This window comes from Choloepus didactylus, chromosome 2 (genome assembly GCF_015220235.1).
Source record: "Choloepus didactylus isolate mChoDid1 chromosome 2, mChoDid1.pri, whole genome shotgun sequence".
NCBI lineage: Eukaryota > Metazoa > Chordata > Mammalia > Pilosa > Megalonychidae > Choloepus > Choloepus didactylus.
The window spans coordinates 9,731,491-9,750,331 of record NC_051308.1 but is presented as its reverse complement, the minus strand read 5'-3'; the positions used below and the strand labels follow the sequence as shown (position 1 = coordinate 9,750,331).

Here is an 18,841-nt window from a genome sequence, read left to right as displayed (position 1 = left end):
CTGGGCATGGGATGGTGCCCATCGCCAGTGTTTCAGGTTTTGACCTCCAACCCAAGGTTTGCTTATTAACTGAATAAGCAAATCTGTTAAAATACAAAAAGGGTGTTAAAAAACTCAAAAGTCTTAGGAAATAAAAAGCCCTCTCTTATCACTCATCGGGCTCAATACTAGCTTTTTTGTTCATAGACTTCAGCCATGGTGTACCCTTCGGATAAATGTCACTATTGCTCACTCTACTCACTGACAAGGGGCAAACAGACTTTTGTTGGTTGACTTTTCCAGGCCAGTAAGGACAACCTGGCATTCTTCAGTGTTGTTAAGAATCATCCCCTACTGTTCTGAAATTGCTACTGTCTATGTGGAGGTAAGAAAAAAGAAAGTGAAAAATTACAGCAAGACACGATTATGGTGTCACAAGTGTTCTCCTTGCATGTAATTTAATTAAGTCTGTATGTATATTTTCCCTCAAGTCTTAGGCAGATTTACATTTCAGCAGCTTTTCCATATGCCTGGTAATATGTGTAAATGCAAATGTTTGTTTTTATTTTAGAATGTTTTATAACAAAACAGTGTTGGTCCGTAATACACTTTCCAAGCATGGAACATCTTTACATTTGGTCCATTTCAAGCCTGCTGTTACACAGGCTTTATTAGGGACACTGCTAAAAGCAATTTTAAGTATCAGACTGAAGGTCTACCTCAGAAAGAGCAGTTAAAGATTCCTGAATTGCATGTTTGCAGTGATTTGATAGCAGAGGTATCTCTGAGGCCCTTCATTTACAATCTCCTTTGGTCCCCCTTCTTGAATTAGCATCTCATTCAAAAAAGTGATCTGTTTTCTCAATGCAGAGCGAGTCTCACATTTTCCATTACTAACCACAGCTTCGCTTGTCCTCAATCTACCCCTGGAGCCAGAGGTTTGCTTATAAATTCTTGCACATAAAAAAATTTATGATACAAGAAGAGACGATGTATGGAAAAAAGAGAAAAGTGAAATATGACTTCAAATATAATTGTATTATAATAAAAAAGAAGTCAACAATTCAGTTTTTTTCTTTTCTAAAATTTAAGTAGAAAATGGGATTTTATAATACTTTCCTACAGGACTTACAGGGATGGAGATAATGTGGCCAGCAAGAGAAAATACAATAAATAATCATTCTTTATAATTTAAAAATTAGCAAGGTGGTGTTTTAAAACCTAACATGATCTATTAGAATTCCTAATATTCTTAATTATAATCTTAATGTTTTTAAGACTATTATTTTCAACTGCTGGAATTCTCCCTCTGAGCCAATATACAAAGGTATCTGAAAAGCCAAACATAAGTTCCACCTGTTAAATCTAGAGTACTACTGATTCAAAAAATGCTTTTCCTATGATTAAAAAAAGAAAACAAATCCAAACAAACAAACAAAAAAAACCCAGGGTAGATTATGGGAAAATAAAACATGATATTGGCTGCCTTCTGAGACTCAAAGCAAATTAACACAATGACATTAAAATTAAGGAGTTGCACTCTCCCTTCCTATTGGTTCTGTTTAACCCATCCTAGAAGTATTTGACATTTCATCTTGGTTGTTGCAATAGTGAACCGTATCTCCACAGAGACGGTAACAGTGGATATCACCCTCTCCTCCTCTGAAAAGGAAAAGGCTGGTGTGAATTTTACCAACATTTACTGGAACAACCAACTCTTCAAACCTTCAACTCTGTTTAAACCAGTTAATGGATAATTAATAGCAGCCTCCTTACTAGGTTTTGACTAGATTGCCAGAATCTGCACAGATTCTTCTCCCCCAACAACTTGCTTTTCCTGAGCTGTGTTCTTCAATACTTCGTCTTACAAAAATTAGGGTGTTAATTAAGTCTTCTTTGCAAGTAATTGCATGGTAAGGTTTTTTTTTTTTTTTTTAAAGATCTTTTGATTCCCTATATGAATGCAAAAATAAAGGTTTCTACAGCACCATTACTCTTTTTTCTTCTTCTTCCTTTTTTTAATGGCAAGGAATTAATTTTTTTAGCAGAAAAAGGAAGGCCCAGATCTAAGTTCAGAAGAACATTAAGGCTAAACTTTTTTTCCTTATACTTACATTCCCATTTTTGTTTTTTATATTTCATATGAAAATGACTGCTTAATTTCAAGATTATCAGCAGTATTGTGCAGGATGCAATTTTTCTACCTCAACTCACTCTAACATAATTATACATTGTTTATCTAAAAGTGGCATTCTAAATATTCACATGCATTAACATTTCTACAACTTTAATTTCAGACAAATGGACTGAAACAAAGCAGAGCTAGTATTAGGCTAAACTGTGCCCAGATTGTAACATTTATATTTTTAGGTAGGCAGTTTTGAAATCAGATGTTTCATATAGAACTTCTCATGAAAGATTTAGCTCTGGGGCCAAACTTCTCATTTACTCTATGGCTGCTATTAGTTCCCATGTAAATGAAGAAGCATCTCATTTAATAAAAAATCTTCTGTAAGTGCACAAGAGATTAGACATGTAAACAAAGTCACTTGGGTGAAGGAGTTTGGACCCAGTAACACAATCTGCATGCTTCATATAGAAATGTTTCTTTACAACAGCTGTTTCATTACCAGAAATCAAGCTTTACTCATTTTATTACTAATATAATTATAAATAAAGAAAACCCTTTCATGGGTAATGAAGAAAAAGTCTTATAAAACAAATAAACAAGCAAGCATTAAAGTAGAATTAATTATCAAAAAACCCCCAAAAAACAAACCAAAAAAACCCCACAAAAAACCAGAGCCACTTACAGGGCTTGATGGAGTCTTTGGCCAGCCTGGGCTGCTAATGCTATCACTTTCATCTCCATGAAATGAGGAGATGCTAGCAGAGCTGGGGGACATTGGGGAAGGGACTGGCAGGTTGCCTGGGGTTGGGGGCTGAGAAATACCCTGAGAGCTGTAGCTATCCTGTGGTAGAAGAATAAAAAAAAAAAAAAATGACAAAGGTAGGGCAAACTTTATTAAAATAACAAAAAGCACATCCAGTTTAACAGACTAATTTTTTATATATAATATACATACATATATATATATATATATATATAAAGAAAAACATGTACAACAAACACACAAAAACACACACACAGAAAGTTATTAAAACAACATTCTTAATTAGTATAATCTGGTAAGTTTGCTGGATGCTGGACAAGGCCAAGAAGCCACCATGCTTGCTTCAAGCTTACATGGAATGCTAAGCATGGGATACCCTTTATGAAAGAAAGGAGAAAAAAAAACAAAAAACAAAAAAACAAAAAAGCTGTTCACCTTATTTATCAAATAAGGCAGGAAAGCAAAATATTAAGTATGTTGTTGCTGAGGCGGCCAAAACAGGAAGCTATAAACTGAAGGCAGAGAAAATGGCTGCAAGTGTCAAAACCAGGCAAGACCCTTTACTTCTCCCCACCCCAAAGCCTATTTCTTAGGTTGGTCCTTGTCCCTCCACCCCTCTCCCCCACCCCAACCGTGAGTTAAATGCCGTAAGAACTAGTAACTTTCAGATCCACACCATGAAGGGGGTGGGGAAAGAAAAGAAGGCTACAAACATGTTGCACAAAATGAAGCATGCAGAAGAGAGGAACCAACGGAAAAAAAAAAAAGTGTAGGCCAACACCAGAGAAGAGAGAGCAACATGGCAGCTTTCTGCGCGGAGGACCCAGCACCACGTGCAGAGGCGGCGGAATACCTTGGACTTGCTCTCGGGTTGTGCAGTGCCTTCTTCTTTACCGTCTGCTTTGAGAGGCACGGGCAATTTGGACTCACCAGGAGATATCATATCTGCAAGACCCATAGATGCTAATCGAAAACAGGAGAAAGAGTTCAGGATTATACATGTCATTTGTCAGACTGTGCTCCCACCAACACAAGTCACTGAGTGAAGCATGGGGCACCTGAATTTCCCTTGAAGGAAGAAAAAGAAAAAGAAACAAGAAACTAACTTGGAGCATGCTAATCTCTGAAATCTAAACAGCATCACATTCTGGCAATCCGTTTTTATCTTAAAAAAAAAAAGTAATCATTCTGTATACTTGAGACCCAAATCACTGAAGGTCAACTTATATCAATATGCTACTTTCAGAATCATTACAGGTTTAGGAAGAGTAGCTGATAAGTGGAAATAAGCCAAATGTTTAAACTGCTCATCAGGTGTTGAGAGCAAATGCTGGCACATGTGAGTATTTTTTACTTGAGTACTGGAGGATTTAGTGGCTTTTTAATTTCCTAAATTCATGTAATCTATAGTTTGCAAAATCATTTGACATTTTATATTGTTTCATTTGAAATCTTATCTATCATGTGTGGTCTGGTCTACAATAAAGGAAGATCAAAACAACAAATGGCTTCAAAAAAAAAACAACCATCAAAAACACATTTTTGAAGAAAAGGGTTTCTAATTATTTTGCAATGGGGCTGGCATCCTTTCAATCTGGCACGGAGCCTTCGACTCAGGCCTGATGCCCACACCTGCCCAGAGGTCACCAGCACCCGTTTTCTACCTCGAGGCACAGAACTCAATCTACTCGATCTCAACCTACTCCCATCCAGGCTTTAGAATGGAAGGTGATTATTCACTAAAGAACTAATTGATTTATACACATTTATTGCAAATGAATTTTCAGGTTAAACATATGGGTTTAGATTTCTTTTTAAAGGAAGAGGTAGGACTTGAAAGAACAAGGCTACAGTAGGGCATCAGTGCACATATCCAGGGGATAGCAGCTTAATTTCTACAGAACCCCACCGTGAAAACCATCTGCACAGCACTGGGCTGCTGGGGACTGTAAGTGAGACAACCCAAACAGATGTGTGAGAGGGAGGGAGGGATGGAAATAGAAAGGGAGAGGGGATTTTAGAGAGAGAGAGAGAGCCTTATAAACGAATGGAAACCAGAAAGTATTCCTATTTCAAAATAAAGTAAACCTGCTGTTTTATGAACAGGACCCATTTTACATTCTGCAAATGAAAACGCTGGCTCAACCAAGGCAGCACACATGTAGCATAATGTGCCTAAATAAATAAATAAATAAATAAAATAAATAAAAGGCTCCCCAGATTGCCCACTACAAAATGATTATTGCACATATTCATGTATTACTATGTTTTAGAAAATAATTAGCTTTAATTACAGCAGTGAGAGTGTGAGCAGGGCTCTAGCGAATGAGCTGGCAAGCTTTGTGGTGCTAATTTGCTAATATCTTTAGCATCTCTGCAGGTTGAGACCATAGGTCCTGCCAAGACAGCCTGCCCTGCCACGTGCTCCCGAGTTTACATCAGCACGCGCCAGAATGCAACTCTGAAATGCCTGTATTTTCCATGGGCACATTGGCTTGTTTTTCAAAGCCCATTTGCAGCCCAGTCAGCCCTTAAAGTCATCACAACACACACAAATCATAATTGGGATGCTTTTCCTTTTTTTTCCCCAAATTACTTTCAATACTTAGACTTTAAGAACTGGAACAAAAAGCTTTTTCAAGTGATGCAGCTGCAGAGAAAAAAATCTATTGGGATCAGCTAAAAATGCTGTTATTTTTGTGAATGTGAGAAACCTCAAAAAAGCAGCTGAGAGATATTACACCAAGAAGACTGCCTAGTTCAAAGTGGTGGATTGCTTTCATGCAGTTTTAGCTCTGAGGTCTAGTAAGAAAATGAATTAGTAAATCCGTACATTAAGAAACACCCGTTGTAGAAGAATGGGAGAGAAAAAAAGCAGAAGACTGTGGGAAAAGGGGCTTCTTTATGGAAGTGCACATGTCCTTGCTAGTTATTCACAGAGGATTCAAAGGAGCCACAGCAAATACAATTCTAGGGCAACTGGTAAAGTCCTTCTCGAAAGCTTATAACTAATAGTTTTGTCAGTATTTATAATAAATTATGCCTAAATAATAATTTAGAAAAATAGGAACAATAATAATATCCTATGTCATATAGTAAACACACATTTGATGCCTACAAAAGCAAGTATAAAGAAGTAGACTAATATGCATTATGATAACCAGCAACAATAATTTATACTGATTTAACAATCACTTAGATAAACATAAGCATGTATGTTTGGCTTGAAATTCCCCAAATTTCATTCTCTATTATATATTTTAAAGTGGGAACATATTTAAAAATTTTATGTAACAAAAACTATGCATATTAAAATGGGTATGCAAATATAAAAACTGTCAAGTTTCATTGCTTTATTATTTTGAGATTCATAAGGTTTGAATTTAGAGTAATAGTGTTATTTTGTTCTCCTGCCTTATTCTCCTGCCTTACAATGTACATTTTATTTTACTAAATGGATCATAAGGTCTTTTCTCAAGTGGCTTTTCCTACTCCTTATGTTGAAACGTTTATTTTTGACTTCTTACCAGAATTCTCAATGAATCACTGCAAAGAGCCATCTGCCTCCCAGGGCAAGGGAACTCCAGGGACACTATTTTCTCCTTTCTCCAAAGAGAAAGACCACCATTATTATAAAGGATGTGTTAAATCAAGGTACTGTCCTTTCTCCTACAGACATTGGTAATCCAGTATGTAATGTTCAGACATAAAAGGGGGCTGTAAAAAACTGTGAAGGCAGAAAATACTGCATGAGTTCTGTAAATACATTTCAAGCACCAGCCTCTGACTGTACAGTTGCAATTTAAGAGCTGGAAAATTTCTTAAAGTAAGTCTGGGTCAAGGTCCCAAGGCAGCTACTCCACACTGGATTTAATATATTCAAGAAGAACATAAAGATCATATGCCAGGAGTAAAGCTGAACTTAAACTTTTGTTCCCACTCATTCTCCCAATTCCTTTACTCAGTCTCACTACAAGGCTGTAGCATCATTCCCAGAAAGTGATAAAATAAGATCAGTAGCACACACACAGCTCTTTTCTTTTCACGGTAACATACCATACTCTGCAAAACATCTTATTCCTTGATTTGGAAAACTCGAAAGGGTCTGCCTATGTGTGCACATCTGTAGATGTTCACTCCTATTTTTATATATGGCAAATACATAAAGTATGCTGTTAACATAGTGCTTGGACAGGACAAAAAAAAAAAAAAAAGCTCAGAGATATGGTTCCCCTGCCCCGGATAAGCCGAGCCACACACTGTGCAGGGGCAGGGCCAGCAAGAGGCCCTGGGCAGCTTTGCGTGGCACCATATTCTCCATCAGCCCAGTATAGCCACCCCAAATAAACATGGGATCTGCTTACTATGCCTCGCTATTCAAGGAAAGGTTGCCAACTGACTTCTAACAAACTACCCCGACGCTTCCTAGAGAGTCCTGCCTAGAGACGAAGTCAGCAGCTGCTGGTTGCTCTGGTACAATTTTGGTACACATTTGCCCACAGCTGAACAAATCTGGGTTTCATAATTCATCAAGTCCTTCATTTGGGGGGGGAGGCAAGGAGACTGTGCAACATTACACCTAAAACCATTAACTTAGAGCAAGCAAGCAAACAAAAAACCCCCCAAAACCTTTACAAACTCCTCAGGCAATCAACCAGTAGCCATGGTGCTGAACACCTAAACTTAATTGGTGAATGCCTCAAGTCCCAGGACAGGAAACAGCTATCCATCTGGTTGACATATATTCTAGTTTTGGAAATCTTTTTTTTAATTCCAGAATATAGCAAATTATGTGACAAACAGCTTATGACACACAAAGCTAGCAGCAGCTCTGCCAGGAGACTGAGTAACATAGCTCTAAATCAATGTTTCAAACTTCAGCATGCATATGTAACAATTACCAGAGGAGTTTGTTAAAATCACAGACTTCCTGGACCCACTCTCAGAAATTGTGATGGGAGCCCAGGAAACCTGACTGGTTAATAAGCTTCCCAGGCAATTCTGAAGGAGGTGGTTCTTGATTCTTGAGAACCTCAAAGGAAGCCAAGGGTATTCATGTAACTGACTTTTATCCCTCGTCAGGACTACTGGAGCCAGTATAACCCGTGCTGGTAGGAAACGAGGAAGACAGTCTGCATTTGAGAGTGAGCAATGCTAGGTTAGCAGACAGATTCTTACTAGAACCTGACCCGGGTTCTGTGCAGGAGGCACAGGTTCATTCACCAGCTGATGGAAATGTCCTACATTTTGTAGAGTGACTTCTGCTGAGGCAAACTCAGAACCACAGATGGTAGAGTACTGTTTGGAATTTAGATTTCTACTTTAAGATGATGGTTTACATACAGACAAGGCTATGACTAATGAATATTATAAAACTGAAAGCAAATGAATAAAATCTAATTAACAACACAAGTATCGTAGAAGGGTATATTTATCAAGGTTCTACATGACTTGTGATTTCGTCCACAGTAAAAAATAATTCTAACCTTTTCATCCAAATCATTAAAAAAAAAAAAAAAAAAAAAGGCCCTTTAAAAGGGAAAAAAAGAGAAATTCCCACTGCTTACCATCCTACTTCTCTTGGCATTTTAAGTGAAGAAATAGTTGTCACATTCATACTCACACTGACTCCATTTAAATAATTACTTGCTCAATGAAGCCTGTAACAATTTGTCACTACACAGGAGGATTTTTTTTGGCCCTGTACACAGTCTACGACACAACTGTTTGCACTCAGCAAAGAGAATGCTGGAATGCCAGTTCTCTGGGCTGCTAACTGAGGTGTGGGAATCCCACAGCCAGCCCTGGCCATCTTCTGTGTTTCTTCACTTTACATTTTCTCTGATGGAGAAAGTGATGTGTCATTAGCACTGGCACTTTATTCCCATGGGCCCAAACCAAGCAAATGGATGCGATGATGATCCAGGCCATTTCTGGCACGTCTAGACCGAAATTCTCAATAGGAATGACACTGTCAAGTTCTGGCTTCCTTTGTCATCCCTGTTTCCTTTTAGAGATTGTAACAGTTATAGCAGAAATCACAGGTACCTATCAATAGATACACAGTAAATGCTAAATCGTCAGCACTCCTTGGACGTGCTGGACCATTATTTTCTATCAGGTAGCACTTGACTTAATAAAGCTGGAATAAAATCATACAAATGTGCAGAGGAAAACTGGATGTTCAAAAAAAAAAAAAAGCTCAGAGATATGTTTCCTCTGCTGGATGAGCCGAGCCACGCACTGTGCAGGGGTAGGGCAAGCAAGAGGCCTTGGGCAGCTTTGCATGGCACCATATTCTCCATCAGCCCAGTATAGCCACCCCAAATAATGATAACTAGCAACAATAATTTACACTGATTTAACAATCACTTAGATGAACATAAGCATGTATGTTTGGCTTGAAATTCCCCAAATTTCTTCATTCTCTATTATATATTTTAGAGTAGGAACATATTTAAAAATTTTATATAATAAAAACTATGCATATTAAAATGGGCATGCAAATATAAAAACTGCATACTATTTTTAATGAACTGTTTTGAGGTTTTTTTTTTAATTTATAATCTAAGCAGTTGCATTCTTTAAAAACCACATGTGATTAGTGAAGTAAGAGTGTTCTATAAGTTTGTGGGAAATATCAAGAATGTCTGCAACTGTGCAGAGCCTCCATGTTCTTGGAATTCTTTAGGCCCTTGAACCACCTCCTCAGATTCCCTAGCTACCTAAAGACAGTTAGTGCTTCTCTCTAAGTGAGAAAATGCTGTGTATTTTAATTGACCTGTTCTTTTCATGTGCTAAAATGGTAGATAGACGTTTGGGGTAGAATTCTCTCATTTAGTTACAGAACCTTTCTTAGTCATTGTGTCTTCTACTACCTTATGATGGTTAGAGAACATTGCGGAATGAGAGGTTTGCTTCCCTCTTCTTACTTTTTTAATTTCCTCTCCTTTTTGCTGTTTTTCTAGCCTCTCCACCTTTGAAGGGCTGTCCCAGGAGCTGTCGTTTCTTGGGCAGAGAGCAGACAGTGAGATGCCAGCTTGCCTCCTAGCTGAGCTTCTCGGTTGTAGGTTTCTAGGATCTAATTTAATAGTGGCATTCCTTGATTACTTCTCTTAGAAGAGTCATGAAAGAAGAAGAAAATAGAAGCTACTAGGGAAATTGAAGAATGGTTTAAAATAAATAAAATAGCCCTTCCTGATATTAAGAAGGCAGTTATTCCTCCCGGTGAGGTGGGTGTTCTTACATTTGCGATGAAAAGTGAAAAGCCCTTGAATAGTCTCTTAGCTCTTAGCCTCCTCTTCCCCATACCAGTGCTGTCCCAAGGAGTAGTGTATTTGGGTTGTAACATTAAATATTTTGTCTGGCTTGCCGATATAAAATTACTTCAGAGCATTGAAATTACACAATAAATTTTCACTTACTATTAGCAATACTCATTTTCTCCTTTTTCCTTTGGACCCCCAAGCTGCAAAAGTAACCATCAACAAACAGATGGCACAGTGCCCTGCCTAAGAAGATTTATTCCTATGGAATAACCAGTTTACTTCACTAATCACATGTGGTTTTTAAAGAATGCAACTGCTTAGATTATAAATAAAAAAAAACCTCAAAACAGTTCATTAAAAATAGTATGCAGTTTTTCAATAGAGACAATCTACAGATAGTACTAATGAAGCAACTACTTCCAGGTATATATTTAAAGGACTTTTCAAAAAAAAAAAAAAAGTACTTCAAACCTCACTTGTTCTGCCCTTCAATTACTTCCTCTGAAATGTGAATTTTAAATGTTTATCTCCACCTCTACAAAATGAACAAGTACAGATTTTGTCTTGGGATCTTCCAATATTCCTAACTAATGCCCAAAGATAAAAGAACTTAGTGTGTATATTTAGCAACCTCCAGTGACACTTGAAATATGTTTAGATATTGTACAAACACAGGATGAATACATATAATTTACATAAAATATAACGTCATGCTCAAATCTTAAAGGAATTAAATGATTGAGCAAGTTTCCGAGAAGCAGAAATGTGGTATTTTTCTCGTTTTCACCAAAATGGTCCAATTTCGAGTTTCGGTACATTCTCTGGTGAATCCCTAAAAGCAGAACGGGGGGAGGGAGGGCAGGCTTGGGTGCCCAGAGCTGCCACCGTTACCTGCTGAGCTGTTCACCATGTTGGGCGTCAGGCTGTACGGCGGGGCCTGTGTGGTCACCAGCCCCGAGCTGTTGTTCATGGGCTGGCTGTAGGGAGAGCTGGAGGCCAGGAGTCCGCTCTGAGTCATGCCCGGAAAGCTGCCTTGCCTACAGGAGGAGAGAGCACATGCACACATGTACTGGCCATGTACATCAGCAGCAGCTTGCCCTGGTGCTCATTTCTAACAATTCAGTTAGGTGGTGGTGGTGGGGGGTTGTATTATTTTTCATGTTTGCTTAACATAATTTATTTCCTAAAGAGACTAACCTCTACTGCTAGGTAATTATTTAACACATTATTTAAAAATTCCAGATAATATAATACGTTCCACAAATAAATTATACGTTTTTAATCATGTCAAGTATTCTAGAGCATTAATGGTATGGAGAAATGAGCAAGAAGGGGAGAACTTGAAATAAAAACAGGAATTACAAAAGCAAGCAAAATTAATTTTCTAATGTTTTGTAAGATCTGACTTTTTATTAACATTACTTAGTATCCTCACATAAAAAAAAAACAATAAAAAAATGGGCAGTGTGGGAAAACTTTCTGAAAAAATATTTCTTTGACCTAAATTTTCTGATATAAAAAATACAGAAGAGAGCATTTCCAGAACTTCCCTTAACACCTTTTCTTTAACTTTTTGGAATCAGGTACTGTCAAAGATATAGCCAATTTCCCTGTGTTAAAGTTGCCGAGTAGATATCAGATTCTGCTTTGTTTGGGGTAGGGGGTCCTGTCCCAAGAGAAGTCAGGAGGCTTGGAGTAGCTGTGAGCACCCCAGATGGGCGACAGGCCACCCTTCGCCCACTGCCCACGCCTTTGCGGGGTGCAGACGCATAAACCCATCTCCTTGGTGCCAAGTTTGTTTTGTTCTATGCTCTGTGAAAGACAAACATGTCTCCACTCTTGCAAAGAGGAAAGGGTGTTCTTTGATATGAAGGAGACAACTGCTGCACAATGTCATTTCTCTAACTACTGGTAAGGAGACTGGGGAGGGAGAGGGAGACTTAAGCTACACAGTGGATTAATTCTCCTAGGGAAAATTACAAAGCAAAAAAGAAAGATGATGGCAATGTGGCAAAAACCTTAAAAGATTCTACAATCATCATCAAGCTTTTCTTATGTAAATAGTATACTTTCAAGGAACTTTTCAAGGTTTAGGCTAATAATGTTTTATCTTATGAGTAAAGCTAGTAAGGGGTAAAAATCCACAGATACTATGCCTATGTTTCAAATTAATTTTGATTACAACCTCCACACCTCACCCCTACAATTAAACTATCACTTGATGGCTCTTAATGTAGAAAAACACAAATTATTTTTTTAAAGATTCTATTAAAGATTATCAGAAATCATTTTAAAAACCAATATACAGTTCTTTTTGTATAGCTATTTTCAGTGGATTCAACTTTCTGGCTCACAGAAAAGGTTCAAACATGGACCATTTGAAAAATCAAAGCCTCAAAGTTTGAGTGTTATTTTTTTTTTTTTCTTTAAATATTAGACCAAGCAATCAAGCGAATTCTGTATGCACTAAAGTTCGATGGCGGCCTGGAAAGGACATGCACAGAAGGTTGAAGAGTAATGGGTGTTCCTTCAGTCCCTAATTCTCAGCCCACTGAGAGCCCTCTCTGAGTAACTGCAGACTGCTGAGTCAGTATTATAATACCAGTGCCGTAGGTTAGGAACCGAGCTGAGATCACCTGATAGCTTCTGATTAACCTCTAGGTCATCAAATACTTACAAATACACTGCCCAGCAGTCACACACATATTCCTATTTGGTGAGGGCCTTGACATCATCACGTAGAGTGTTGGCATTCACTCAAATATCTTAGGTTCCCTCCTGAGGTGTTTTCATCCAAAGAAGAGACAATTCAGTATTTGTACAATGTTTCAAAAGAAAGCCACTGGCACACGTTGGCACCATTCTCTTATTTTCTTAGCAGATAAACCATGCAAAGAGCATCCTTCACTTATGCACAGGCTGTTTGTGGATGGCTGCCTCCCAGGCAGTGGCGGGCAACTCCCAGCCAACTTCTGCCATTCTTCAGGATCCCGCCTTAATGCTCGCCTCCTCTATGGGGCTTTTCCTACCCCCAAACCTGGAGAGTAAGCTCAGCCTTCTCCACACTCTCATGGCACCCTTCACCTGTGCCTGTTATAGCACTTGGCACTCCTGTGTGTATTAAGAAATCTTGTGTGTGTCTTGGCTCTCTCCTCTCAGTGTATAAGCCTCCTGAGAGGGGGATCTGTGCTGAATTAATCTTTTGGACATTTTAGGTGCCTTGCGCATGACAGTGACTAAAAAATATTTGTTAAATGAATTGAATTAGTAGGAGAACTCTGTTATCACTGTATGAAAGTAATATAAAGGAGGGTAACCGTTTTAAGCTTCCACTAAATTCAGTTTCACACGTGGTGTAACTAACACATGTAGGAAACTAACAGTTCCTTTGGCACTTGTTTATACCAAGGTAGAAAGAAGAATCAGAATACAAAATCCACCAGGTAGATGATTAAATGAAATAACCGCTGAGGTCCGATCTGATGCCAATTTGTGATTTCCCTCAAGTCAGCACTGTCCACCTTCAATCACCGTATGATGAGGAAGGTGTATGCTATAGAGGTTTTTTTTTTTTTCAAAAAAAAAAAAAGTCCTTAAAATAAAAAGAAATGGACGGATAATATTGAAAGGTCCATGTGTTGGACGTCAGCTGCTGCTAAGGGTCACAAGACCTCTCTCTGTTCTGGCTCTGACCTGCCACTGCCCACACTGTCCACTCTCACTGGGGGTCCCGGCACAAATCACTTTGGCTTTCTGGGCCTCAGTTTTTACACTGAAATACAGAGGGGCTGATAATGATAACATTAATAATCTGTTAAATACCTACAAGTATGCCTGGCATGATTTCTAGGCACCTGAATTTAATTTTTCAAATTCCTGGGGGAAGGAGGTAGAATTATGCTCAAATACAAATAAAGAAAATAAAGCTCAGAGAAGTTGCGTAAAGTCACACAGCTAGTAAGTGGCAGAAACTTAATTCCCCAAGCCTGCTTTTATCCAGTATACTACATTCTTTCTCCATGGTACCTCTAACTCTGCTAACATGTGATGAGACAAGCACAGTGGCACACAGCAAGCCTTGGCACCTTTCTATTTGTCTAGCATATGAATATTCAGTTGTAGAAAGCTGACAAAATGGAACTATGCTTTTCTGGGTATCTTCCTCGGGCTTCCTGGAGAAGAGAACTGCCAGGAGGGGAGTAGTGAGAGGAGGGGTGGCAGTGGGAGAAAAGGAAACAGCTCCCTGGACGCCTTTTCCTAGGAAGGAGGTTCATCCTCTGTGCTGCAGCCCCTTGGGGATCCAAACCAGGGCATGCGTGAACTCGATGACTGGTGACTTTGAACAGGCAAGATGGGCATTAACAAAAAAAAAAAAAAAAAGGAAAAGAAGAGGAAAAAAAGAGCTTTATATGCACTCTGTTGAATTTTGGAAACTGAGACAATTTGCCTTATGAAGGAAATATAAGATAACCGCCTCTTTCAGGGGTACTCCTAGGCTTTCCATGGTGTTGCTAGCCTAAGATTTCTGTGGCTTACAACAAAAGAGTCTTTTTGATTGGACTGAATAAAATGACCAGGACCACAGCCACCTAGGTTGTGAGGCTGAGGGCTACGCTACCCCGGAACCCTCCGCAGGGGCAGGCAGGCAGCACTCACTGCAAAATCCCTCTGACCATGGCGACATGTGGATGCTCCAAATGCAAGTGGAAGGCCAAGAAGCAAATCACCAGGCATTTTCCTTTTTCAAAATGAAACATCAACAAAACAAAAACAGGCAAAAACACACACTGAAATGAGGGGAACATTCTAAGTGTAAAACCCTACCAAAACACACACTGAAAGGCAGGTCCTGCCTGGACCTCTGCTTTTGAGACGGCCTATCTGGGCTTTTATTTCTAAAGGGTGTCGATACTTTTTGTTACGAATTACTGCTTTTCTTATTCTACGGATTCCTAACCCACAATGGCTGTGACAGTGACTGCCCAATAACATCTCAAGTGGGCAAGCCGGTAAGCATTTAAAATAATTTTTTGTTGTTATGCTGATACACTGCACACTGTGAAGATGACCACGTTAGAGCGGGCTCACGAGTCCCAGTGCCATGACCAAAATGGCCTACGCTCACCCGGGCCACGGTGACAGCAGGCAGTACTTCCTACATGCCTTAAGTTTGTCATTTAAATGCGGTGACCTGCAGAATAACCAGCAGAACTTTTAATTTTAATTGGTCTTCAGTTGGGATTAGATGTAACTGTTAATCTGACATTCTTTCACAAAAAACTTAAGTTATTATAATGAGAATAATCCAGAAGTAGAGGCTGTAAATGCTATTTCCCTAAAGGACTCCTCCTTTCTGCACACATACACAAATAACTTCATTAAAGATTTTCTTTTTACTCACTTTAGGGATTTCTCAAACACTACATTTTCACCTGCCAACAAAGGACTGGCTTTGGGGGAAAAGAAAGCAGAAGTAAGCATTAAAATTTTAAAGTGACCATCTCTTATGATTCAGTATGCAGCTTTCCGCCACAGTTTGAATTTAGCAGTTACAAATATTAGTATGAAATCCAATGAAGGGCACCCACACATTTAAAATAAAGTCTTTGGTGCTTTAAAAAGAGAATATTTAGGCCTTATTGTCTTAGCAAACAACTCTACTTTTCTTCAACAGTGAGAGATGGGGAAATGTGAGCTAGATATCTTCAAAATAAATGGATTTCTGATTTAGCTCTTTGGAGAAAGGAAGGGATAGACAGAAAAGATGCCTTGCAAATAGAGACCACATTAGAGAAGTCACTTTATGAAGTTCTAGTGGCAAAGACCCATAGAAGGAAGTGGTACTGACAAGAATTTTAACACACCCACTGAAAACATCATTCTTGACTTATGATCAAAATGAACTCACTGGCAATGCATAGATTATTGGAAAAACATGCATGACTGCCAAATACACATATCTTTTTCCATATGGATTGCCACTATTGATGTAGTGTGAGCTATTAAGCCTGAAAAGATTGCCCACTAACAAAATAAACTAGGCTAATAGTGAAATTTGGGGCAGCTTATCATCTAAACCCATCAGTTATCAGAACCAGGAAAGCAAAACCTTGAAAAGCACGAATTCCAGTGGAGTTTGTTTCTAAATGTGTTACTTTATTCTATGGAGCACTCAAATTGTATATATAACCTTACACAGGAGGCCCTATTTTAAATGTTTCTTTAAAAAAAGTCCTTCGTACATGTATCCAGCATCACTGATGAGAGAGTGCCAACCTGAAGCGCACAGTGACTATCCCACAGCTGTATCAAGAAGGAGAAAGTGAGTCGAGATTACCTGAAATCTGATATTTCAAGAGAGAAAAACCACTACCTATCCCAAAAACAAGAAAATCAAAACAGAAAACAAACCCATCCAAGCCCTGGTCAATTTTGGGGGGTGACTAACCCATGAGCATGTGTACAAGTACGGCACCAGTAATTCTGTGGCAAATATGCTAGAATTTCAACAAGCCAGTGGCTCTGGCTAGGACTCAATCCTGTGAAGGTAAAGTGGCATTTGTGTCAGTAAACCAAAGACAGAGAACAAATAGAAGTGCCACTGCCTTAATGACTGTAGATTCATGCAGAAATACATATTACCATGTGCTATTTTCAACTATTCCATCTCTTTCACTCAGGAAGACATGCTAGAAATAACTAAAAGTTATCAGAAATTCCATCTATTCACTTAATAGTTACAGTCATTCATCTAAGGTGGGTATTCTAAGATACATGTGGGAGAGGAGAGGAGGAGGACAGAGGACGGAGAACAATAGTACAAAGGAAAACAGAAGTCGAAGACACAGACAACTGAGCATGGGACTGCAGCCTGCCATGCGGCCTGAAGGAAGGGAATGGCTCTGTGTCCAGGAGGTCAGCCAAAGCTCCCTGAGGAAGGCATGACTTGACCTCCCTTCCCTTCCCTCTGAGGAAGAGGAGACAGCAAATCCAAGGGCCTCTGGTGTCACGGAGCAGGGAAGGCCTGCAGAGAATGGTGGATGTGGGAAGACTGAAGAGAGGAGGTAAAGGTAAGGGCCAGCTCATGCAAGGCTTGTAGTTCCATAAGGTTTTCTCTTTATTCTAAGAGAAATAGGAAGAAACTAGGAGGCTTTTAAGGTGGAAGAATGGCAAAAAAAAGTTGTATATTTTAAAGACATTATTCTCTGGGGTAGGGAGAACATTCTGGAGGCAGTGAGAGTGAACGCCAGGCAAACAGGAGGTTACCGCAACACAACAGGTAAGAAGAGTTATGGTGGAAAAAAGGGAGCCAAGAAGAATGTGGTTGATTGATTTTATAAGAAAGACTGGTATGATGGGAAAGCACAAGCAATGTTTAGTATAAGAGATATTGGGAAAATACTAGTTATTAGGACTCAAGGAACCAAAATTGCATGTGATGGCCTTAAGGGTCGTGTTTTTCAAGTGAACCTGACTGATCTGCAGAATGATAAAGTTGCATTTAGAAAATTCAAGCTAATTAATGAGGATGTGCAGGGCAAAAACTGCCTAACCAAATTCTATCCATGGCGTGGATCTTACCCATGACAAAATGTGTTCCATGGTCAAAAAATGACAGACAACGACTGAAGCTCATGTTATGTCAAAACTACAGAAGGTTATTTGCTTCATCTGTTCTGTGTTGGTTTTACCAAAAAACACACCAATCAGATTCGGAAGACCTTTTATGCTCAGCACCAACAGGTCTGCCAAATCCAGAAGATGATGGAAATCATGACCTGAGAAGGGCAGACAAATGACTTGAAAGAAGTGGTCAATAAACTGATTCCAGTCAGCACTGGTAAAGACACAGAATAGGCTTCCCAACCTATCTTTACTTCTGTTAAAAAAGCAAAACTGTTGAATCGCAAGTCTGAATTGGGAAAACTCATGGACCTTCATGGTGAAGGTAGTAGTTCTGGAACAGCAACTGGAGATGAGATGGGTACTAAATTGGAACGAGCTGATGGATATGAGCCACCAGTCCAAGAATCTGTTTAAAATTCAGACAAAATAAAAAATCATATTGGGGGGAGGGAAAGAGGAGATGGTGGGGCCTGGCAACAAGGCTGGCGAGAACAATAAAAAGAGTTTAGCAGTGTCTTGGACGTGAAACTGACAGGATTTGGTAGTGAATGGGACATGATGGGAGCAAGGAAAGGTGGCTGCACCAGAGGACAGATGACAGGCAGTTGTTGAGACAGGAAACACTAGAGAAGATGACGAGTTTGATTTTGGACACATTGAGCTCGATGCGCTCTGAGACATCCACGAGGCAATGTCGAGAGGCAGTGGAAGGCAGAAGATCTGGGTCGTCTGTTTCATCTTTCCTCCGGGCAGGAGCCCCCTTTACAGCCCCTCTCCGGCAGACGGCCATCCAGCCTCTTCTCAGAGATATTCCCCTGCTGGTGAATGTGGCCCCTTTCTTGAGGCAGTCTGGTCAATTAAAAGAAAGCTTACGTGTATATAACTCCAGCAGAAAAGCTAGAGAACAATTAGTCACTTTCCAGCTACCAATTAATAAACCCCCAAAATCTCTGGTAACTAATAGCTTTAAGCTTTCTTTTTTTCTGCCTTTAAGAAAGGGCAAGGAGGAATGTTATTGCTCAATGGCTCTATGAAGAAAGGGACCTGAACTGTCAACAGAGGAGTGGCAATTCT

At 39.3% G+C, this 18,841-nt stretch overlaps 1 protein-coding gene across 8 annotated transcripts in view; it reads right to left on the bottom strand.

Annotated features, from left to right (window-relative positions):
• Positions 1–18,841, bottom strand: part of ARID1B (AT-rich interaction domain 1B) — a 510,581-nt gene that overhangs the window by 29,130 nt on the left and 462,610 nt on the right. For 6 of the 8 annotated variants that reach the window (XM_037820312.1, XM_037820294.1, XM_037820304.1 and 3 more), the window contains 3 exons: positions 11,033–11,178; positions 3,727–3,836; positions 2,793–2,951 (listed from right to left, as the gene is read on the bottom strand). In XM_037820312.1, the coding sequence (XP_037676240.1) occupies positions 2,793–2,951; positions 3,727–3,836; positions 11,033–11,178 (415 nt within the window). The remainder of the gene's footprint in view (positions 1–2,792; positions 2,952–3,726; positions 3,837–11,032; positions 11,179–18,841) is intronic. The other 2 variants (XM_037820340.1, XM_037820357.1) reach the window with 1 other exon arrangement.